This window comes from Puntigrus tetrazona, chromosome 5, assembly GCF_018831695.1.
Source record: "Puntigrus tetrazona isolate hp1 chromosome 5, ASM1883169v1, whole genome shotgun sequence".
NCBI classification, from domain to species: Eukaryota; Metazoa; Chordata; class Actinopteri; order Cypriniformes; family Cyprinidae; genus Puntigrus; species Puntigrus tetrazona.
Window position 1 is genome coordinate 6,892,454 of NC_056703.1, and position 25,411 is coordinate 6,917,864.

A 25,411-nucleotide genomic window follows, 5' to 3' on the forward strand; every position below is an offset into this window, starting at 1 on the left:
TTGAGGCAGAAAGGAGGCAGTCTGTAGCTCAGTAGGTGGTGAGGGGAAAACAGGCTATATTTAACATCCAAAAGCGCTGGACATCACAGCGGTCAGTCTCTCCCTCTCTTTTCTCTGTTGCCTTTCCCCCTCCCCCCCCCTCAGCTCCATATCCTGATTACATCAAGCGTCAATCACTTCACTCTCTCTTACTTCATATCCCTCTCTTCTCTTGATTATATCACACATAGCTGCTATCCTTCTTTCTCCCTTCCGTTTTTCACTTTTATCAGATATCAGATCATATGTCTGATTGAGTACAAGTAGTGCTCTTGTGCGTTGGAGTGCTTGTGGAAGCATTCACAATAGCAGGATTTTCAAAGTATTTGTGTCGGTTCAAGGTCTTGGCACTCTACAGCCGAGAGCCTCTTCAGCCTTTCGTGTCAATAACCACCTTTGCCAATGCTGAACCGCTCGTGAAAAGAGCAGGAAAGCTGATGCGCTCCAAATGTCTCTTGCCGACCCCTAAAAGCATGTAGACAAACAGTCGGAAGAATCAGAAATCAAGTAGAGTTCACAAGGGAGAGCAAGTCTTTTCTTGAAAGAAAACTCTTTTTAGAGGGAGAGTTTGCACACACACACACACACACACAGAAGGAAATTCGGTTATAATTCTCTCACTCTCATGTTGTTCCAAACCCAAATCAGTTTCAAATGAGTGGAACACAAAAGAAGAACCTTTACAGTTCTTTTCCATCAAGGACAGTAGTAATTATATCCTTCAAGCACCAAACAGAAAAATACAGCATGTCATAAAAGCACCAAAAAAGTGACTTGAGTGGTATATTCTCAGAAATAAAGGTACAAAAGCTGTCGTTGGGGTGGTACCTTTTCAAAAGGTGCATGTTTGTGCCCAAAGGGTGCATTTTGGTACCTTAAAGGTACATATTAGTACTTAAAGTGTACATATTTGAACCTAATAGGTATAAAAGTGTACTTTTTGAAAAGTTAGCGCCCCAGTGACAGCTTTTGTACCTTTCCTTCTGAGAGTGTATATTTCAACTACTTTGAACTAATTTTTAGAGTTTTGTGTAAGGAACATTTTTGAAAATGTAAATGTAAATAGTTATAAATCAAAGGACATTTAAGTCGTCATTGACTGTTTACTTAATGCTGCATTGTTGCATTTCTGTTCAAATTGCAAAATTATATTATAGCCTGAATTCCAGAAATTTGCCAAAAAATAAAAAATAAATAAATAAAAGACTTTCAAATCACATGCTCAAATATGTTATTCACATAGGACACAGAGAACATAAACATTTAAATTGAGAAATTTTACAGTTTCAACCACTAAATCTCATTTACGGTGCATAACAGCATCAAAACAGTTAGAGAAACTGGAGCAATCTCTGTGCGTGAGGGACAAAGTCGAAGACCTTTGTTAGCTTTTATACTACACTGCATCACTTATCGGCACGATTCTGTCATTGACATTACTAAATGAGCCAAGGAATACTTCCAGAAACCATTGTCAGTAAATGCAATCCGCCATGCCATCTGCAGATCTCAAGTGAAGCTCTATCATGCAAAAAAGGAAGCCATATGTGAACAAGGTCCAGAAGCGCTGTCATGTCCTGTGGGCCAAGGCTCAATTAAAATGGTCTGTTTTAAAGTGTCCAGTGGTCAGGAAGGAGACCAAGAAGCTTGTAACTCTGATGGTATGAGGGTGCAGTATGGGCAGCTTGCATGTTTCAGGAGGCACTATAAATGCAGAAATTTATATAAAGGTTTTAGAGCAATATATTCTTATTCGTTTATTTCAAGGAAGGCCTTGTGTATTTCAGCAGAACAATGCAAAACCACATACTGCAGCTATTACTACAGCATGGCTTCGTAGTAGAAGAGTCCAGGTGATGAACTGGCCTGCATGCAATCCAGATCTTTGTTCTATTTTGGCAATTAATAAACAAAAAATACGTCAAGGACGACTACAAACTCTTCAGCAGCTGGAAACCTATATCAGGCAAAAACAAAACTCCAGAAACTCACAACCTCGACGCCTAGACATCTTCAAACTGTTTTGAAAAGAGGATGGTGGTACACCATGATAAACATTCCCCCTAGTCTTTAAGTTAAAATAATAATATGGCCTCAAAATTCAATGCCTCAAAAATTCCAGAATTTGGGTTGTATGCAAATCCCAAAAAAACTACTTGCTCATAAATAATCCCATCCCATGTGTTCAAGGGAACATAATAATCACTCAATATCCTGTGCAGTAAAATTGACTTGGCAAAGCCAAATAACTGTTTTTACGTCATTTTATTCACAATTTTGGAAATTGTATACAATATTGACATTCTGCTGTGAAATAGACAACACAGAGGTTTGGCAAAACATGGTCTTTTTGCAGCTGATTGATCCTAGAAGGCTCATCCCTTCATGTCATATGCTAGAAACATGTAGAAGTCAGTCGTGTTGGTATTGTTACACGGTATGTCGCTGGAAATATGGTTCTGTGTAAGGGAGAGGGGAAGTGGCAAAGAATCATAATCGAACTCTCAGTAAAAACGAATCTGTCACTGCAATAAGTAAATCCTCATTCCTGTCACAGCTCACAGTCAGGCGCATGTATCTGTGTGTTTGTGTGTGTTAAAGAGAATGAGAGAGATACTAGCTGGCGGAGAGGGACAGGTGAAAAGCAGCCGTGTAGTAATTGAGCTTTAAGGGGATGTTTTATATATATGTGTGTGTGTGTGCGCTCTTGAGATAAAAGATAAAAGCTCCTTTCCAACCGTAATGGTCCAGACTCATTAACAAGCTAAATTATACTTTCTGGCTCGCAGGCTTGAGGTGTCAGAGGTCATATAGCAGCTTTTGAATGTCCACACATGCACACAGACTAAACGCACCAACAAACCCACACAACATAGGCATGTGCTCTTTTCAAAACGAAACTTTTGTCCATCATTTATTCGTACTGGAGAGAAAAAAAAGTTGGTGTAATAGTAATACCATCAAAAGCGGCCTTTTGAAATGCGTTTCATGAATGCATGATCATAGCTTTCATCATTTCTATCTGTGCAGGTAGAGAGGAAGAGACATATTGGGAACGACATCGTGACCATTGTGTTTCAGGAGGGAGACGACGCCTCTCCGTCCTTCAAACCCTCTATGATTCGCTCCCATTTCACACGTATCCTTCATCCTCAAACCGAGTGGAAATGATGAAATGAGTCACTCAACGACAGCGATTAGGCTATTTATGGGTTTTTTTACAAGATGATGATTAAAAATACATTTGCAGTTTTGTACATCAAGCAATTATATAATTTCCTTTACATAAACCACAGATATTTTTGCCTTAGTTCGATATAATAGCCAGAATGATAGTTACAGGTATGTGTGTATATTTGAGGTTTTACTTTTTATGCATAACATAAAAATGTTCTTCTTACCATTCTCTCCACCAATTAATCCTTAAAAACATGAGCTCTAATTTTAAGCAGCACAACTGTTCATAAAGTCGATCACAACTGCATATTAGAATGATTTCGGAACGATCTTGTGACACTGAATAAGTAATAGCTGCTGACAGACACGGATATAGACACTAATAGACACGGTTTTGATTGATAGCATACATTATTTGTATCTTAATCATTTTGTTTTGTTGCAGGTTGAAGATTTTCTCAGAGGAGAGTGTGCCGTTGTTTGGCCCACCGCTCCCTTCCCCTCCAGTGTTCACAGACCACCAGGAGTTCAGGGACTTTTTACTAGTTAAATGTCAGTAAATTCAACAATACATAAACCTATGTTCATTATCTTTCACCAAAATATAACAACTTTCCCTTGAAACATCACTTTTCTGGTTAGGAAACCAAGCATGTGAATACCAGCCATATCACAGCCTATTAATTATAATTAAAGTCATAAAATCTAAGACTGCTAATATTTCATGTCCCGGTCAAAATAGATTACATAATTTCAAATTCATTCCAAGTGCCATTTTATGTTGCCTGCATTACACAGACCTCCTGTTCGAATACACACCTGTGCTTTTCTGTCGCCAGCTTTAATGGTTTGTTTTGGCTCGTGAAGTCCGTAAAGCAGATGCTTTTATTAAACAGACCTTGTAAAATGTGTCGTGCCGTTTCCTAAGGGGGAATTCTGTTACATAATACTGCTACCTTTATCCTTCTGTCTTCTTTAGTAATAAATGGAGAAAAAGCCACTCTGGAGACCCCAACTTTTGCTCAGAAACGTCAGCGCACGCTGGACATGCTGATCAGATCCTTGTACCAGGATCTCATGCCTGACATGCCCAAGGTATGGACACATAGTGTTTCTCAATCAAGGGGGGCCTCAAAATTAAATTATACCAATTACTCTAATTCACCTCTAAACAGCTGTTATTTTTCTTTTGAAGAATCAGCGTTTCAGGTGTCTTGAAAAAAATATTTATGTGGACTTCAAATTTAAAATAGTGTGATTCCTACACCTGAAAATGCAACCTTTTTTCATAACGAGTGCACATTTTTCTAGTTATGCCAAGCTCTGAAATATTTTTTTTTTTTTCTGTTAGAAGTTGTGAGTAAATTATATATTTAAAAAAGGCAGCGGCTATTTGCAATAGAGGCTATTTACACCAAGTGTAAATAGCAATTAGATGTTATTTACACCAAGTAAAAATAACATTTTCTGAGCAATAGATGCTGTTTACACTAAATGCAAATAGCTATAGATTATATTTACACTGTTAAAATAACAGGATTTTCTGCTATTTATACTACTTATTGCAAATAGTGCAAATATTATTATATTCAAACTTATTGAGTGTAAATTTAATACAAATTATTAAATGAATCCCTCCATACTGGGACAGTAAAGCCCTCCTTACACCAACCCGATACATTATTTTCATTTTTTTAGATTATTTCCTTCATTTTTATTGAAAATAAATGCTTTTCTGGACTGCCCAACCGGAGGTGACAACGGTCAACCGTCTTTTGTAATGTTGACTAGCCCAATCGCACGTCGGTGAGTGGAGTTAGTGTAAATATCCTTTGCCAATAAGGCTGGCTGTTTGCACTTAGGGTAAATAGACACTGTGTTAAAAGGAACCTATACAGGTAATTACATACAACTGAAAAAGTCATAAGGCCTTCAGATGTTATTGTGGAAAATGAAGTGCCTTGGAATCAAAAAGGTTGAGAAGCCCTGATCTAGCTTAATACTTTTTTGTATTCCACTACGTTTACCCTCAGACTTTTACCTCGTTTCCTTTTCTGCCATATATTTCTGGACGTTTTGCACGGTTTCTTTGTCATACTCATCCAAACCACTCATTCTGTCTTTTTATTGTTGACTGTTACCGATCCTATTTTAGGGTTCTTCTATTCTTCGTTCATTAGAGAACCAGTTCCAGTTATTTTAAAATCAAAGAGTAAAATTTTACCTACACAATATGAAGACTTGCTGTCTTTGTACTGTTTAATTAAAATCGTACTCTCGTCAACATTTCTGTTGTGCTGCTCACATTAAAGCGAGTACAGTGGTTTAAGAGTTTGTTAGTTTCCGCTTTGCTCTGTCTTTCTGGCTGTTTCTGGGTCATTCTCTCAGACCCGTCTTTATCTGTACCGCTCCTGTAGGTTCCCTTCTCTCCGCAGAACATGCTGAACCGACGCTCGTTCAGCGATGTGCTGCCAGAGTCGCCCAAATCTGCCCGTAAAAAAGAAGAGGCACGCCAGGCTGAATTCGTTCGAGTTGGACAGGTGGGCTATATACATAAAAATAAAATATAAATATGTGCCATTAAAATACAATGTCTGCAATATGAGCAATGTCGTTAATGGATATAATATTGTGCCCAGGCCTTGAAGCTGAAAACTATAGTTCGAGGGGATGCTCCCACCAGTCTCGTCACTACTGGCCTTTGCAGGAAAGAGGTGAGAGGGCAAGAGGAAAGCAAAATGGATACATGTTTTTTTTGCTTATGGTTCATCTCTAACTGTATGTTGTCATGTTCTCTGCAGCCATGGGAGTCACAGTCATTCTGCAGTAGCTTCCCGTATGATATAGTCTGTGGGGATTCGTGGGGACAGTCATTACTGGTCGCCACAGATTCAGCAGGGGTCATGCTGCTGGAGGGTGAGAATGCTTTTTCATGAAAAACAATACAACTGGACTGCGGAGCGGTCTTCCTAATGACATGTGAAGACAGACAGTGAAACTTTGACCAGCTTTTTTTGATGGATCACATTAACGGACATAAACACTGAGTTGAGTTCATTTTTAAGTGCCCCTATCATTCCATTTTTATAGGTTTACATGCATGCAGATTGATAAAACTCAAAATATGTTTTTAATATCACCTCGTTTTCCAGCGACTGTCGAATGATTAGTTCGAAGCAAATCTAAGATTCAGTCTCTCTAAACCCGTCCTTTTCTTGAGCCTACTATGCTGTAATTGGTCAGATGGCCTGATCTTTTGTGATTGGTCTACAGCGTACAGCAGTCGTCAGTAAAATGATATGGGATACGAATTTCTAACGACCCATTTAGGCTGTTTAGTCAATGCTTTATTTTGGGAGACAATAACTTCTATTTATTGTGCACTTCTGGATTTGCAGATCATTTACATTCACATACATCTACATTGTACCCTCTATGAAAGACGGTATTGGAAATGACATAATAGGGGCATTTTACTAATCATCACATTAAAAAGAACAGTTAAACCAGAAAAGAAAGAAACTTTGATGTTGCTTTTTTCCATACAATAAAAAGGAACCATGAGAAGAGGCTGTCAAACTTATACAAAAATGTGCCAACAACATGTACACCATGTACCACCAAAAAAATTCTGTTGTCTGCGGAAAAAAGAAAAATCGCACAGGCTTGGAACATGAGCATGGAAAAATTAAATAACACTACCGTTCAAATGAGGGTCTTTTACGTTTTTCACAGAACCCTCTGACGCTCACTCTGGCTGCGTTTATTTGATCAAAAACACTATAAAACATGATTAGCAAATATAATTGATTAGCAAATATCAAAATGTAATTCATTCTTTGAGGAGTCTTCAGATTCGCAGTGCTGCTTAACATTTTTATGGAAACAATCCTTTTTTTAGGATTTTTTAATTTATTTTTGATGACAAGACTTCAAAAACAGCCTATATTTAAGTTGCTACATTATAAATCATTTTAATTGCACTCTTGGTCAATTTAATTTGTCCTTCCTGAATAAGGGAGTATTATATTCTTAAAAAAACTGACCCCAGACTTTTGAATGGTAGTGTTCATGGCACTTTCTTGTTTTATAAACTAAAAATTGAAATCTGATCACCTCTGTCTTCCCTTTTAGCCTCAGATCCACTGTTCTCCAATGCAGGTATGTAAAGCAAAACTATTACACTACAGTAGAAACAAATGCTTATACATACAAAGAATTTAAATCCGGTGCGTTTTTTTTTTTTTTTACAGTGATAGTTATTAAATGTGTCTGTTAATCAAAGCAAGCAAATCTCAGTGGGGGGGTTGAGTTACCATGCAAACCAAAAACTAATCTTGTTTTGCATGCCGATCTAGATTCGCCAACCCTGCCTCCGGTGCAGGTATTTGACAAAACCTTGACTGTCAAACAAATGCACGTGCTTGAACCTCAGGACCTCCTCATTGCAAGAGCAGATAAGGGTAAGATATGTTTTTTTTTTTGTTGCTGTTTTTTTTTTTGAGCATATAAATATGAGAGCGTTCGTACGTGGGTAGAAGAAAGGGTGTGAAATGATCTGCCAAAAGAGAGAGAGCGTGAGAAAGAAAGAGTCTAAAGCAAAGCCGCGAAGGAAACTCTAGGTCTTTGCTCTAATGAGCATTTTTAGCCAACAGGGAATAGCACAAAATAGTATCTCAAACACACACAAACACACACACATGTGGGGGCAGCATCTCTGGTTCGCATTGTCTAGACTTATAGCTCATTATAAAGAGAAGCCCAGACTAGAGATCCATGTAATTTAGAGTCTTCCACCATTTTCTATTCTGATCATTAGTTCAAGACGGTGTGCAGCAAACTCTCACTCTTATTGAAAAGCATAGCTTCTCCAGAGGGAAAATAATGAATTGGTTATCAACTCGGTCACCAAGCAACTTTCATTTACTACGACAGGCATTTGAGAACCAAACATGTTGCATTAGCTCAGATGTCATTCAGTTTGATGAGACGGGTCTCTCATTTGTTGGCAGCCAGTTATCATATAGTTACAGTTCTGAAAGCTGCCGTTTGTAGAATTCACTTAACAGCTAAAGTAATCGCATTCATCTGAATATTCAAACTGAACCGGCGTGCTTGAGTCTTTACATCAAATTAAGCTTTAATTCCAGTTGCTTTATATCCAATTTGAACTGTGTTGCAGGGAAAGACGCTCGACTGTATGTTTACAGACTGAGCTCTCTCAAACGAGGGATAGAGGAGCGGCAGCTTGTCCGCACCAAGTGTGACAGTCGAGAGAACAAGCTGGAGAAAACCAAAGGTATGAAAGAAAGACTTCGGACTCATCGCCTACCCAAATATTGGAAATTGCTTCAAATTGGACAATGTTATTTCAACTATAAACATGAGCGTTGGTGAAGCAGCATTTTGAAATTTCATCCTCTGAACACAAATAAAGTACTTTTTGATGAAATCTGAGAAATTTCTGACACTGCATAGACAGCAACGTTTGTTAAAGGAGATTGTTAAAATAGTCCATGTGACATCAGTGGTTCAAACTTATTTTCATGAAGCTACAAGAATTTTTGTACGCAAAGACAACAAAAATAACAACTTTATTAAACAAATTACAGTTGGACCACTGATGTCACATGGACTATTTTAACAATGTCCTTACTACTATTCTGGGCCTTCATGGTAGTTATGTTGCTGTCTCTGCAGGTTCAGAAACATCTCCCTGATCTCAGGCAATTTGTGCATATATTTTGAAGTGGGTACATAATTCGTACACTGAGGTCTAGACAAATCATACAAAATTGCATGAGTGAGGTCATACGAATTAGCCATCTTGTAAAATATGTACAAAATGTATGGTCAAAAATATATTAAAATTAATGATCGAAGGTCCTTAGTGAAGGGATTGGAACTGTATTAATGAGAATTTTCATTTTCAGAATTTTAGAATGCCTATTTGACTAATTTGAAGTTTCCTGAATAATTTTATAATTAGCTAAGAAATTACAAGATTTCTAAGATCATCGCAATCAAGTAACAGAAATGCGTGTCCTCAGGCTGCCATCTCTACTCCATAAACACACATCATGGGGTGGAGCTCAGAATCGTCGCGGCGATAAGAAACAAGCTCCTCCTGATCACCAGGAAACAGTCACGCCTCGATTGCCTCAGCTCTGTTGCTACAGTCACAGGGACTACTGACTCACCTGTGGAAGAGTTCCAGTACATACGGGTATGAGGCAGATTCAGCACTCTTACACGTGTCATGCATTGAAGATAATTGCATTTTAATGTCACTTGTGGTTTATATGAATGGTTCGCACAGACAGATTTTTCTAAAGCTCTCAACAGTTTGAATGCTTGCTGTCTCCTTTTTTAGGAGATCTGCTTATGTGATTCACCGGTGGTCATGGCCCTGGTTGACGGCCCAACAGGAGAGAACGATCACATGATCTGCGTGGCCTACAGACATCAGTTTGACTTGATCAATGAAAGTACAGGAGACGCTTATAGACTACACCATGTAGACTCCAACCGGGTGAGAAACAGCCACTTGGATGCAAACATAAGCCACTGATGGACTTCAAATGAAGCCCTTTTTTATTCTTCATTTGGGGGCAAAAAAGTTCTGAAGTTCTGCAGGTGGGCTGTAGATTAATGCGTTGCAACACTTGCACAAATGCCCTAAACACGATTACGGTGCAGTGACGGTGTATCTAGGTTTTTTATTGTAGTGGATAAATTATTATAAACCGTTCACACCAAGTACGATAGCAATAAAGATATAGTTCTAAAAATCACTCTCAATGTTAAATAATAGCAGTCTCTACACCACAACTAACGATAAACTTTTCGATTTCGATTTAATTTGCGCTCAGTAAGATTATTCTTAATATATGTGCTTAATTGATCAAAATAATATTTTTATAATGTAGCAAAAGATTTATATCTCAAATGAATGTTATTTGGAGTCATTCAAAGAATCGAGACTAAAATAGATCAGTTTTGACAAATATATTAGGCAGCTCAACTGTTTTCAACATTGATAATAGCAAGACAATTCAGCATATACGATTATTTTCAAAGGTTTATGTGACACTGGCAACTGGAAAACACCTGCTGAAACTTGCTATCATGAGTAAATTACATTTTAAAATCGATTAAAATAGAACAAAAATAAATTGTAATACTTCACAAAATTACTGTTACTGTATTTTGTTCAAATAAATGCAGCTTTGGTGAGCATAAGAAACCTCTTTTAATAAATGTTACTGACCCAAACTTTTGAAAAGCAGTGTAAACATTTATTTACACAACAAGCACCCTTCCCTTCATCGGTTCTATACAACAAACTGTCAGTTTTTGATTAGAAGCATGAGCATCTTTTCCTTTTCTCCAGGTGAACTTTGTTGCTGCCATAGATGTGTATGAAGACGGAGAGGCTGGACTTCTTCTTTGCTATAACAGTAAGTGTCTGTTACAATGTCAGTGATTGCATCCGCATAGTCAGATTCTGTAAAGCTTTTCATTTAACAGATAACTGCATCTATAAGAAGGTGTGTCCGTTTAACGGCGCAACACCCATGATTCAGCCCAATACTTCAGACTTCCATTTCAGCTGGAACCAAATGCCCAACGCTATCGGTCAGTACCTTCAGGATCTTGAATACAATTTGTTATTGCTAACTTTTCTACAGTGTTTTGCATTCGCATTGGTGAAATGAAGATGTCTCTCTATTCTGTTACTTCCTGGGTCACAGTATGTGCGTTCCCGTATATCCTTGCATTCACCACTGACTCCATAGAGATTCGACTAGTCGTTAATGGCAATCTAGTATATACAGCTGTCGTTCCAGAACTGCAACTGACTGCATCCAGAGTAAGTGTTCTAGCCATAAGGCTCTACCTATAAAGACTATTATATAGCTGTGCATCTATCTGGTGTAAATGACATTTTTGTTGTACAGTCCGAAGCCACATTTCAAATCTTTTATAATACTGCCATCCTCCTTGAGATTACTTTTTAAATGTTTGGGACTGCATTTATTTGATGAACAATACATTAAAAAGTATAACACCGTTATCATTTACAACAGTTGTTTTATATTATAGTATATATTAAAATGTAATTGATTATTGGTGCCGATAGCGGCGTCCCAAGTTTGATTTGCGATTTAGCGCAAAAAATAAAAAGCAAAATAAAAAAATTAAAAAAATTTTTTTTTTTAAATATAACTGATTCCTGTAATGACAAACGTATTATCAGTATTGAAAAATTTAATATTTGTGGAAACCATTAACAAGTTAAGTAAAGAACGGCATTTATTTGAAATAGATTTTTTGCAACAAAGTCTTTATTGTCACTTTTCTCACTTTACTGTCAATCTTGTTTTAATATTCTTATATATATATATATATATATATATATATATATATATATATATATATATATATATATATATATATATATATATATTGTGACGGAGGAGCCAGCGACAGACACAGTGGGCGTGGCGTCAGGCCTCGGAGAGGCTTTTATTGACAAAATAATAATAATACAAAATAAAGTGTCCATGGGAAAAGTGTCCAAATAAAAGGGGGGATCTGGTGTCCTCGTCGTGCCGCGGGGAAAGTGAAGGTTGAGGCCGTGTTCCAGGGGGGAAGGGTCCAGGTAAGGGGCGGAGTCCGGCGGTCGCACGCTCCCCTTTTTCTGGTCCGGGCGCGAGGCGGCGCGGCTTCTTCCGCGGCGTCTCCGTCGCTTCGTTGCTCCGGGCGGCAGAGTGGGATGAGCTCTGTGTTCACGGACGGCGGGGTGAGGTCCATCGCGCACCCTTCCTGGACCCACGAGGACACCAGCGTGCATGCACGGGGGAAGAGACCGGTCTCCCGAGGAGAGACGCGGTCAGGTATTTAACGGCGACGGTGACAAGGCTAATCCCCTTCAGGTGTGCCTCGTCACACGCGCCAGACCTGACCGATACCACGCCCCTCCTCTCGAACACACCCACTCCCGTCGGGAGCCTGGTGAAGGGCGGCGAATAAGGACGGGGTGATGGTGACAATAAAGAGGAGGGGCAGCCGACTCGTCACAATATATATATATATATTTTTTTTTTTTTAAAACCACAAACTCACTGACCACAAACTTGTATGCACACTCTAATAAAAATGAAATGACGCAGATTTAACACATACCAAAACTACACCAAAAAATGTATCGTTTACAGTTTCATCTCTTTTATATAAAGCATTCTTCTGTATGACAATAAATGATCGGTTCTAAACATTTATCAGTCAGCTCACATTTCTCACTGTGTTTATCTTGTCATCTCTTTTTTTGTAGTCTGATATCTATTTCATCTCGTCAGCACCTATCAACTCTGCCTCCAACTGTAGCTCCAGAGACACCAGTTCCCAGAGTTCCCCTCAGACTCCCACCGGCTACGAGATGCCCGTCTTCCCTTCGCCGCTCGGAGATGGTAGGCATCCGATCTTGATGTTTAATTCCCATGCTATTACACTTAATATAGAGAAGGGCATTTGCATTCAGGCCTTGACAGTGTGTGATATTGGGCAAATTTGCCTATTGCCCTCCCTCCCCTCATAAATTATGTTGCATTTCTTCTGGTATGCGAGTCGTCAGTCTGTGTTTGTGTATTGTCTTACGATGCATTTGTCTTTTTATCCTTTGCGTGGGTTGGGTTGATATATTGCTCTTTTCCATCCCTGGTCCAGATTGTATTCGGATTCCCTACGGCACCAAGCTATCCCTCTACATGTCTAAAGACTCTGAAGGTACTGCAGGCACTTCTGCTGCCTACATTTCCCATGCTGCCTCACTAATGCACGCTACCACGGAGACTCACCCCGTCTATTATTCAATTAACAGACGCATGCAGACAGTGTTGAGTGAAATACGCAGCTAACATAATGTGTCCCTTCCTTCTTGCAGTCTCAAAGAATGAATGACAGAGACAGAGAAAAATGGTGGCTTTAGGGAAAAAAAAAAAAAAAGACGAACAGTGGGGAGAAACTGAAGTGAATGAGATAGAGAGGTGGGAGAGGAAATCAATAGACAGAGAGAGGCAGACAGAGACGGCTGAACAGACGCTTTAGGGAAATGGGACACATTTGCTGCAGCATGAGTTACAGATCGCTGTGTCACCATGGATACTTTTGTCAGAGCCCCTCTTCATACATACAAACACACACACACACGGTCTGGACGGCCCTCCCCAGCTTAGCACTTTTGTCTGCACACAAGGCCTGAAGAGGGCCGTCAAGGGGCTGTGACAAAATCCACATCCTGGTGTCTTTAAACATCCAGCCAACTGGCTGCCATTTTTGCACCATGGGAAATAGACGGATAACATACCATTACTCATCACAACATGACATTCATAATACAACAAGACTGTGTTGTACACAGATTTGTAACACTTTACTATAAGGTTCAGTTTGCATTTGCATTTGATAGCGTGAAATAAAATTAAATGAATTTGTTCTTTCTACCAATTCATTTCTAACATTTCAAGCAGTATAAACTGACATTAGTGTTTTTCCACAATCATAAATTAATAATGTTATATATATATATATATATATATATATATATATATATATATATATATATATATATATATATATATATATATATATATATATTTTTTATATGTATAAATGTACATTACCCAGGATTAATGAATTAATGAATGCATGATGCAGCTAATTTCACCTTATTGTCAAGTGTTACCATTTCTTTTTGTATGTTTTTTAATGTTTTTTTTTTATCTGTATAAAAACAATTCTGATTATTATTTTACATTCACCACCTTTGGGGGTTAGTAATTTATGTACTTATTTTTTTTATCTTTTGCTTACCCACGATGCATTTATTTGATCAAATAACCGTTTTCTAATTTGCTGTAAACAAATGTAATGTTATTTTTAATGAACAGACATTTCCAAAAAGCTGCTTTTTTTGAAAAAGCATTTATTTAGAAATATTTGGTGACATTTGAAATATTAAAGACTGCTTTCACTTTTGATCAATTGAATGCGTCATTGACAAATAAAAATATTAAAGGTACACTATGTAACTCTACTGCTTTACAAAGAAAAAGGGCAGATGTCATGCAGTAGATCACTTCATTTATGTATATGGAAAATGACGCAGGTACTGGGCTTCTCCTCAGCAGTTGCCGTCCTGTTCTGTCTAAAATAGTTTGTATAAAAACTATTTGATAAAAAATTATAGTCATACCATAATGATTCAGGATGACACAAAATCATCCTTTGGAAGACGGATTGATATTATATAGGCACATTTTATAAATTCTGAGCCAAAAAGAATACAGTTATGTAGTGTATCTTTCCTTTCTTACTGACCTAAATTTAAATGGTAGTGTGTGCGTGTGCGTATACACACACACACACACACACACACACACACACACACACACACACACACACTACAATGTGTATATACAGACGTGGACAAAATTGTTGGTACCCTTTGGTCAATGAAAGAAAAAGTCACAATGGTCACAGAAATAACTGTTATCTGACAAAAGTAATAATAAATAAAAATTCTATAAATGTTAACCAATGAAAGTCAGACATTGTTTTTCAACCATGCTTCAACAGAATTATTTTAAAAAATAAACTCATGAAACAGACCTGGACAAAAATGATGGTACCCCTAACTTAATATTTTGTTGCGCAACCTTTTGAGGCAATCACTGCAATCAAACGCTTCCTGTAACTGTCAATGAGACTTCTGCACCTCTCAGCAGGTATTTTGGCCCACTCCTCATGAGCAAACTGCTCCAGTTGTGTCCGGTTTGAAGGGTGCCTTTTCCAGACTGCATGTTTCAGCTCCTTCCAAAGATGCTCAATAGGATTGAGGTCAGGGCTCATAGAAGGCCACTTTACAATAGTCCAATTTTTCCTCTTAGCCATTCTTGGGTGTTTTTAGCGGTGTGTTTTGGGTCATTGTCCTGTTGCAAGACCCATGACCTGCGACTGAGACCAAGCTTTCTGACACTGGCTAGTACATTTCTCTCTAGAATTCCTTGATAGTCTTGAGATTTCATTGTACCCTACACAGATTCAAGACACCCTGTGCCAGACGCAGCAAAGCAGCCCCAGAACATAACAGAGCCTCCTCCATGTTTCACAGTAGGGACAGTGTTCTTTTCTTGATATGCTTCATTTTTTCGTCTGTGAACATACAGCTGATGTGCCTTGGCAAAAACTTCGATTTTTGTCTCATCTGTCCACAGGACATTCTCCCAGAAGCTTTGTGGCTTGTCAACATGTAGTTTGGCATATTCCAGTCTTGCTTTTTATGATTCGTTTTCAACAATGGTGTCCTCCTTGGTCGTCTCCCATGTAGTCCACTTTGGCTCAAACAACGACGGATGGTGCGATCTGACACTGATGTTCCTTGAGCATGAAGTTCACCTTGAATCTCTTTAGAAGTCTTTCTAGGCTCTTTTGTTACCATTCGGATTATCCGTCTCTTAGATTTGTCATCAATTTTCCTCCTCCTGCGGCCACGTCCAGGAGGTTGGCTACAGTCCCATGGATCTTAAACTTCTGAATAATATGTGCAACTGTAGTCACAGGAACATCTAGTTGCTTGGAGATGGTCTTATAGCCTTTACCTTTAACATGCTTGTCTATAATTTTCTTTCTGATCTCTTGAGACAACTCTTTCCTTTGCTTCCTCTGGTCCATGTCGAGTGTGGTACACACCATATCACCAAACAACACAGTGATTACCTGGAGCCATATATATAGGCCCAATGGCTGATTACAAGGTTGTAGACACCTGTGATGCTAATTAGTGGACACACCTTGAATTAACATGTCCCTTTGGTCACATTATTTTCAGTGTTTTCTAGGGGTACCATCATTTTTGTCCATGCCTGTTTCGTGAGTTTATTTTTTTAAATAATTCTGTTGAAGCATGGTTGAAAAACAATGTCTGACTTTCATTGGTTAACATTTATAGAATTTTTATTTATTATTACTTTTGTCAGATAACAGTTATTTCTGTGACCATTGTGACTTTTTCTTTCGTTGACCAAAGGGTACCAACAATTTTGTCCACGTCTGTATATTATATATATGTATATATTTCTTTCCCAAGTTGCTGTCCCATGGTACAAAGATGATTTTGGAATACTTTCAGTGTATTCCAGACACGCGCATGGATTTATAACAACAGACCTGTGTTTGATTATGACTCTCTAATTACTCCAAATTAACTTAAAGGGGAAGCATTCTTCCTTGCCTGGAAATCTGTGTATGTTGCTGAACACCGTCTTGTCTCTAACCAGATCCTTGCTCTTTTTTCTAACATGGCTACAGTTTTCAAGATCCTTGTTTGTTGCTACTAAAATTTGTGAATTATTTGCTCTGAGTCACCATGTCTATGCAGTTAGTTTTTTTTTTTTGCCAAAAATGCCCTTACTATTTCACAGTATTCAAGAAACTCTAGCAATCATGGTATCATGACTATCACCATCTAATAATAACAGAACAAGCACGTATAATAAAGCCTCTCAACCGGATAAAAGTAACATTTCTAAAGGTTCCAGTTTTTTTATTATTATTGTGCTGGTTCTTTATTATAAAGCTTCGTCTGGCAGCATATATATTTTTATTGTTTGTTTGTTTGTTTAATTATTGTTATTGAGACACTGGTAAGGTGGCACCTTATGTTGATATATAACCCCATTTTGATCCAGTGACCTAGCAGTTTCCATAATTTCCTGCTCGTAATCTTCCCAAAATGAGCAAAACGTGATTCATGGAATACTTCATTAACACAGGCAGACAGACAGCACTTATTAAGTTGCTTCCCCTCTGCCCTTCCCATGTGGTCGCCCTAGTTTCTGAAGAATGAGTATTAGAGACTACCTATTCAAAATTCTTTTAGCTATCTACATGAGGTTAAGTCATTGTTCTACAAGAAAGAGTCAAGTGTCAAGTCAAGGGAATAGAAAATATGAGAATTAACTGACAAATCTGTGATGCTAGACTTGTACTGTAAAAACTTTTTCACGCACTAAGCAAAGTGTCTAACTTTAATTTCCGTGGCTACCACTAAACCGAAAATCGATAACGTTCTAACCAATCAAACCGTTTTGCTTGAGGACTATCACATTTCCCAAAAAATCCAATTCCTGTTTCAATTTAGTGGGCTTTATTTGGGTTGACCTTACCGTTTTACCTAATTTGGCTCCGAATGTTTCCGACATTTGACAAACGTAAACATGTGAGATTAGGTTCAGTGCACCCAAAATGCAACTGCGTCGGTCTGTGACCTGGAGTCATCAGATAAAGTCTGAGCTGAGTCACAAGTAATTGCAACGAATTCTAAAAACAGACTCCAGTCTGACTCAAATCCAAGTCATGAGTCTGAAGCCCACGCTTCACAGAGGCAAAAATATGCTATAAAAACAGCTATGCTCTAACCAGACGTGATGTGATACGTTTCCCGATCCAAGCTATTTGTGTGTCTGAACATGAAAAACATGACAGAGTCAAAGACAATCAGAACATAGCTGATGTTCGGTTTGTAGCGACAGGGAGTGGATTTTGGCCCATTGGCCCAGACTACACAAAAACAGAAATCAAGTTAACATGGCCAAGGTGGGTACCAATGTTGCAATACTTATGGGTCTTGTAAATTATATATATTTAAAGTAGAATAGAGTAGCGTATTGGATATCTATTCACACTACTAATCGATGGTTTAGGGTACAATAATGTTTTGCATTCAGCAGTTCATTGCATAACTGATAAAAAGTAAAAACCTTTATAATCTGCCATTTTAAATTGTATTTTGAATAAGATTTTCATTTTTAAATGAATGCTGTTCCTTTCAGCTGTATTTTTTAAAGTAGTAGTAAAATAAATGTTTCTTGAGCACCAAAATCAGCATATTCCTAAAGGCTCAAGCAACACTGAAGGGTACTGTCTGCTTGACATTTAGCTTTGGCGTCACAGGAATAAACTAAATTGTAAAATATATTCAAATGGAACAGTTTTTTTTTTTTTAATTGTAAAAATATTGCCGACTTGCATCCTCGGTCAGCATAAAGCGTAAAGAACTTACCAACATTAAAAAAAATGAATTACTTCCCCTAAACTTGGTAGTGTATGTTTACTAATAGACTGTTGCATCAGAATTATATGAAACTGCTATAGTTATTTCACAAATGCACACTTAATGTAGGCTTACCTGTCGGTAGGTACAACACAGTTGTTCTCATTTGAGCTAATTAGTCTAATTACGGTATCACGGATCCCGCAGTGACTCTGTGTAAGTGCATTTCTATGTGTGTTTTAACCTCATTCTGGCAGCAGTTCTGCACCTAGACAGACTTTTCTATTAACTCTGTAGAAGTTACACCATTTATTCTAACATCTCATTCGTTAGCTTTCTCTCTCTTCTTTTTTTGCCCGTTTCCAACCACCCCTTTCTTTATTCTAGGTGAAGCTCCCTCAAAACACATCTATAAGATCCCATTGAGCAACCTAGTCGGACGGAGCATAGAGAGGCCCCTCAAGTCGCCCCTGGTCAATAAAGTGCTCACGGCACCTGCCCCCAGCGCGATCGGCCCCACTCCCATGATCGCAAGCACAACCTCCCTCTCGCTGTCTCGCATGGAGATCAAAGAGATCGCCAGCCGCACACGGAAAGAACTGCTGGGTGAGTGTCTCTGTGTTTGTGCGCTCTTGAACCGAAAGCTATCATTACGTTTGTGTGGCACAGCGGGACGCTGGCAAGAAATGTACCAAAAGAAATCAGCTGCAGCGTGAGTGCTGCTGCAGCAGACGTGTTTTTAGGGTCGGACATTAGAGCTCCAAGTGGTGCAGCTTCAATACCATTTATTATTAACCTTTCAATTGTGGGTGATAAAAAAAAAAAAAAAAAAAAAAAAAAAAAACTCTAACGATACTTGCATACTTGATCTGTTGTAATGCTTGTCCTGCCTTCAAACTGAGATGAGACAGACATTTTTTATTATGAAGTGTTAAGAGTGAGACATCCTGATCACACATTAGATGAGCTGCTTGAATTACTAGACTGCCACACTTCACACCCTTACACACAAACACACACACACACACACAAGCGCAAGAATGGCTGAGTGGACTATTGGAAGCGCTATTGCACCTCCTGGAGGTGCAATTTAATCATTTTAGCTTACTATGTTAAATTATATGAATCAGCGTGTGTCCTGAGTCCTCTGTCCTCTGTAGGTTTGACTGAGGAACCCAGCAGTAAGGCTGATGGCAACTCGGTGAAACAGAGGAGAATGAGCAAGAAGACCAAGGAGGAAGAACAGAGGAGAACAGCGGAGATAAGCACCACTGAGCAGTAAGTGTGTGTTTTGCTTGGGAGGTAGGGCTGGGCAATACATATTGAATATTGTTGATGAATTTACTAAGAGTTGGTAAGTTTGATTCATTTTCATCAGTCATTTTCATAAACTGTTTCAATTATTTAAATTTGTCACAATTTTAAATACATTTGCTACATTTTTTGTCAATTAGATTTTTCCACAGAAATTTTTTTAAAACAAAACACAATATATATATATATATATATATATATATATATATATATATATATATATATATATATATATATATATATCTGCAGCTTTTACAGTTACAGATATTGATCTACACTATATACAGGTTTGGGGTCATTATTTGATTAAAAAATTTATATATATATATATATATATATATATATATATATATATATATATATATATATATATATATATATATATATATATATATATATATATATATATATATTACAAAGTAAAATATATTTTAAAATGTACAGAATTTTCAGCATCATTATTTTATTCTTCAGTGTCACACGATCCTTCAAATCATTACAATGCGCTGATTTAATAAACATTTTAATTGTTAAATCTACGATACATGTTTTCAGCATTCTTTGATGACTAGAAAGTTCAAAAGAACAGCTATTATTTAAAAATAAATATAAATAAATAAAATATAGTATAATAACTTTTTATTTATTATTTAATAGTGAATTAATCGTGAAAGTTTAGTAAATGCCTTTACTGTTCTGTTTGATCAATTTCAATGTCCTTTCTCAATAAAAAGCTATTTCTTAAACGCACACACCAACCCAAGCTAAACAGACTGAAAAGATCCAGCTATAATTTTAAGATATATGTTCGCCCAGTCCTAGCAAGTGAAAGGTTCTTTCTGCATGTTAGATGCAAGTATACCAGCGCTGTATACTGACTATAAGATATCTCCAATCAGAGTGGGAATGGAGTCTGTAGATGGAGAAACTGATGTCCACCGGCTTTGCTCATCTGGCTCCGAGGTGGAGCCAAGAGATGATAGCCCACCCGCGGCCAGCCCTTTTACCTTCTCCACGTCTTTTGAGGAGGATATTCTGGACCTTAAGTGATGACAATCACAGTCTGTGGATCAAAGTGCACCTCTCACCTTACACATCCTGCTACTTTTTACTTTATATCATTCTTATTTACCATGCTACATTGAGTTTTGTTTTCCTCGGTCTGCCTACTCATCTGTGCGCGCAAATGAATCCCCAGAGCTTTAAACTTGAAGGAGTTTACAGTGTGGTGATGTCAAAATTTACTCCTGGTGGATGTATGCATGTGTGTGTGTGTGTGTGTGTGTGTGTGTGTGTGTGTGTGTGCGTATGATCTTGTGTTTACTCTATATGAAAGATAGAATTACAACTAGAAAATTCAGATCCTCTGCTATTATTTCACAATTCAAAACTGACCAAAAATGTTTAAAAACCCCTAGGGGTTTGATTTCGTTTCTATGATCGATGAGACACCCTCTCCATCAGCTTTTGGACAAATTTGTAGCTTTGTAGCAAACTTGTAGCCATACGAACAGAAATGAGAACTAATAATAAAACAAAAATGGCTTGAAAGGTTTGAGCCGCAGTTTTAAGGTCAAAGCGAATATTACTTTTCACTCCGGGGACCTGAATGTAAGATTGACGCTCCTAAAAACGATGAAACATTTTTTAACTCCTTATTTTGTGTTTTTAAATGTTTTCTATGTTTGTGATTTGTACATTGTGTGATTATTTCGAAGTTGTAAAAAAACAAACACAAACAAAAAAAAAAAAAAAACGACTCTATATGCATCTCGGACCAGATGCACATGAACATACAAATGTAAACATACATATATACATATAAATACATATACCTTTCTAGTTCTATTGTATTATGGAGAAATAAAACTCAGTTCTTGTGTATATCAATGTTATGGTCTAACCTGCCTTCACCCTCACCATGCTTTTAAACCCTGACATGCAAACCCTCTGCAGAAAGGGCAGGAGTCTCCCACAAGTGCCATTTTCTACTGCAGCCGTCAACCACTAGCGCCCTCTATCAGACTGACCGCGAGGCAGAACAAAAAAAACCCCATTACAGAACAGTCTGGTCACCACATCTGGTAAATGTGCAGCTGTTTACTACGCTAACAGTATGAGCTTTGGTCCGTAAACATCCGCATTTACTGGCGCACACCGTCAAACGCAGTCTATAACAAGTGCTGTCGCTTCTTGAAAAGGGCTCTGGATCACCTGCATGCCTCCCTTCAAACCCACTATAAAATAAAAGGGATTTGATGTATTAATGGTTTAGAATTAGGATGTATTATCTTTACTCTTCTCATGGATTTGGTAGGGGAAAAAAAAAAAAAAAAAAAACACTCCAGGAATTAAAGCCAGGGTTACTTAAATTACATCTCTGACTCTGGGTTATATAAAAAAAAAAGTCTTGTTTTCTAGTAAAATCTAAACATCTGAAAACATTTATGTGAAAGGCAAAGCGATATTACATACACACAAGCTGTAGGCCTATATATATTGCATTCATTTATTTTACTAATGCATACACTTAACTGGATCGCTAAAAGATGTTTAGGCATTTTAACTGGAAAACAACACAAAAATAGAGAAAGGGGACACAATAGATTTTCGCTGTGTAATAAGAGAACGAGAATATCGATTCTGCTGTTTACAGTTCAAACTCAGAGATGTTTAAAGAATGTCAAAGTGACACCAGAACACAAGAGCCTCAGGAACAGCACAAGAGGAGGTGTAAGTATTAAACTGCTTAGCTTGAATGCATGACCCCCCTCCCCCCCTCTCAACCTCTTTCTCCATCTGAATGTGAACCATTTAACACTAGTAGCAGGCTGGACTACAAAGGGAAAACGTGGGAATATTTTTGTAAATCGAGAGTTTTACATATTATTTATTTGTTATTTTTGTTGTCTTTGAAGGGAATGGGTGAGCCAGAGACTGATGGAATATATATTTTTTCCGTTTTACTTTTTCCTTTGGCATACCGTCCGTTACCTCCCCCCTCCTTCTGTTCGCTCCCCCGTTTTCGCAGTGGTTTTGTATCTATATCGATATTAACTGTTTAGACTGTTGCAGAAACTCTGTGATATCAGAAATTAAAACAAAAATAAATAAATAATAAAAAAAAAAAACACCAAGTGTCTTAAAATATTGTATTGCCATTGTTTTTAATGCCAAGTAATACTTGTAAATGTTAGTGTTTCAGATGTGGCCTCAAAAATATTATTATTATTATAGCATTTATTTGAAAAAGTGCTGTAGCCCACTGCTGTAGTTATTGTTCATTGATATGAAATAAATATTTATGAAATTTGATGGTGTAGTTTGTGTTTTAAGGAGTGTAAGTAGGCTACCCACGTGCTTGGACAATTATATGCATACAATATATATACATACACGTCTATTATTATTAGCTAGTTTTGTGAAGGGTTTTTCTTAGTCAGCAAACTGCTGTCAACATGGAAGGACAGTGATGTTTTACAATGACCTATAGGTGGCAGTGTTGTCGAATCAGCAAATTAGTTATATAAAAGTCATATTGTAACGCAAGGCTTTGCATGTAGGCCTAAAAAAAATCACTTTTTTTTTCATTAAATGTTTCCATCAAGGTTTACTGGAAAACAAAAATGAAATAACCAGGTAATATTCATAAAGACGTTGCATGGACGGTATAATAACATTACTAAATTGTCTATGTAATGTAAACTGAGTATTGGTTTCGCGCTGAAATTGGTTCCAAATGTAGCTTTTAACAGTGACAGACTGACCAAAATCAACAGAAGTGACAGGGTATGCTGAGGCAAAGGTAACGGTGCTGCTTAGAAAGAAGAACTTACCGATAGTTTTAAACGCTAGAGTTCAATCCACGCCAACTCCGTAACGAAACAGTGCGCGTGGTTGTTTTCGTGAGTCTTCCGGGGACTTCCACGCCGCCACCTGATTGGTCTCTATATAAGCCCCTCCTTACCCGCCATATTGAATTTAACGAGAACGAGGCTGTGAGAGATAATGGCGCGGCACGTTCTGATTTTCGACGTGCTCCTAGGTCAACATATTTTTTTGACCCTGGAATAACATTTTAATCAGGTTCTGCTAATGGCCCCCTACTTTATAAAGTGTCCTTTCACAACATTTACAATATAGTTTTTTTTCTACTTTTTATGTAAGACGTTTCGTAAGCTAAACAATTGGTGGGCTATTTATCCCTCACTGCCCTTTAAAGAGTGACCTGCCAGGGAACGGTGGGATATTTTCGTAAATGAAATAATCCTGCGAGATGAATTACATGAAAACTTTAACAAATGACGCTGCTTTTGTTTGGTACACATACCGAACCGAATAAAATTATTTAATATGAATAAGTGTGCAATATTACACCCTTGGAAAGCATTTTAAACACCAAAAACTGCACTTAGGCCACCAGAACAAGAACGCGTCTGTGCAAAGGCTGTTGTGGGAGATTCTTCAACTTCTTGAAAGATGAAGCAGAGCGAGAAAGAGTGGATATACTTTCAAAATTGCATTAACCCATCCACAGGAATAAGGGAAGACGCAAAGCAACCAATAGCACTGTTGAATGGCCTGAGATGTGGACCGCCACTAACCTGCCACACGTGACTATGACAGATTATATGCGTGTTCAAATAAAAGTCAAATGTTAACCGGGTTAACACAGTCCATAGCATGCCCAGCCAAGCCGCACATGCCTCTCAGTATAGCTCACAACAAATTGTCCATTAAAAAAAAAAACATCCAATTTTAAAGCCATGGCAAACCTTATATAAAAAGGTTTGGTAAATATGTGCTCACCCTTGCCATTCCTACAGCTATCGGTTACATTTAGCCCAAAGTACGTTCTTTCTATTTGGGCATTGCTTATGCCAGATTAAGGATTATCATTGTTAGACCTGTAATAGTATCGTATTGTAAAATATTTTTGCATAGTTTTAAATTGTGACTTTTTATTTCTTTTTTTAATTGCTATTATTTTAAAAGAGAAAGTTATTTCTAAATAATTTAGAGTAGCTACAATCAAAACAGCTTATCACTGATGCAGCCTTGACAGTCTTCATTAAGTCTCCCAGTTTTCATCCAAAATTAGGGATTAATGACAAATTTTAATTTTTGGGTTGCAGTAACTTTTATAAAAGTACATAAAGTATATAAAGTACAAAGTTGATGCTTTAAAGGTACTGCCCCGCTGACAAGCTGTGTTATTTTTGCACTTTTTAAAAAAGGATATGACACCATTTATCAGTAATTTAGTTAACAAAAATATTTTACTTGTCAATTAAATTAACATTAAGTAAGTAACTTTTTAAGTTGACTTTACTAAAACATTTTAGGCAGCGGGGTAACAATATTTCATATTGGAACAGCAAATTTCTTTTAAAGTGTAGATTTTAATCTTTGAACACCCAGGTAGCCTATGACATTTATTTATACTTAGTTTATTTATTAATACTTATTGATATATAGGCATGTTTCAGATCATTATTCATTCCCAAATATATCCGAACACCCACTTTTCTTCTAATTGATAATGGTTTTGCTGCCCTTCACATATTTATCCTGAATTACTTCCGCCATTGGTGGCAGGGGTGTTTTCATCAAACCAATTAAAGATTGATTTAGGACATTTGTGTTATTAGTGATAGTGTTATTAATTTTGACTAAGCAAAAACATGCCTTTCTCACACAGTTTTTGAACCCATCTATCTTTTCCCGTAAGTCCTTTTTCTCATTTCTTGATCCAAGTCAATAAAG

General features: G+C 37.5%; 1 protein-coding gene across 6 annotated transcripts in view; it reads left to right on the forward strand.

The window, feature by feature from the left end:
• garnl3 (GTPase activating Rap/RanGAP domain like 3) overlaps positions 1-22,960 on the forward strand; it is a 57,535-nt gene extending 34,575 nt beyond the window's left edge. For 3 of the 6 annotated variants that reach the window (XM_043240063.1, XM_043240067.1, XM_043240065.1), the window contains exons 12-31: positions 3,070-3,178; positions 3,336-3,381; positions 3,662-3,768; positions 4,196-4,311; positions 5,634-5,756; positions 5,856-5,930; positions 6,018-6,132; positions 7,351-7,377; positions 7,575-7,679; positions 8,399-8,515; positions 9,267-9,442; positions 9,590-9,748; positions 10,610-10,676; positions 10,747-10,854; positions 10,971-11,089; positions 12,554-12,689; positions 12,946-13,005; positions 18,719-18,937; positions 19,492-19,609; positions 20,545-22,960. In XM_043240063.1, coding sequence (XP_043095998.1) covers positions 3,070-3,178; positions 3,336-3,381; positions 3,662-3,768; positions 4,196-4,311; positions 5,634-5,756; positions 5,856-5,930; positions 6,018-6,132; positions 7,351-7,377; positions 7,575-7,679; positions 8,399-8,515; positions 9,267-9,442; positions 9,590-9,748; positions 10,610-10,676; positions 10,747-10,854; positions 10,971-11,089; positions 12,554-12,689; positions 12,946-13,005; positions 18,719-18,937; positions 19,492-19,609; positions 20,545-20,695 — 2,253 coding nt within the window. In that variant the 3' untranslated portion in view covers positions 20,696-22,960. The remainder of the gene's footprint in view (positions 1-3,069; positions 3,179-3,335; positions 3,382-3,661; positions 3,769-4,195; positions 4,312-5,633; positions 5,757-5,855; positions 5,931-6,017; positions 6,133-7,350; positions 7,378-7,574; positions 7,680-8,398; positions 8,516-9,266; positions 9,443-9,589; positions 9,749-10,609; positions 10,677-10,746; positions 10,855-10,970; positions 11,090-12,553; positions 12,690-12,945; positions 13,006-18,718; positions 18,938-19,491; positions 19,610-20,544) is intronic. The other 3 variants (XM_043240064.1, XM_043240068.1, XM_043240066.1) reach the window with 3 other exon arrangements.
• Positions 22,961-25,411: the final 2,451 nt, after the last annotated feature.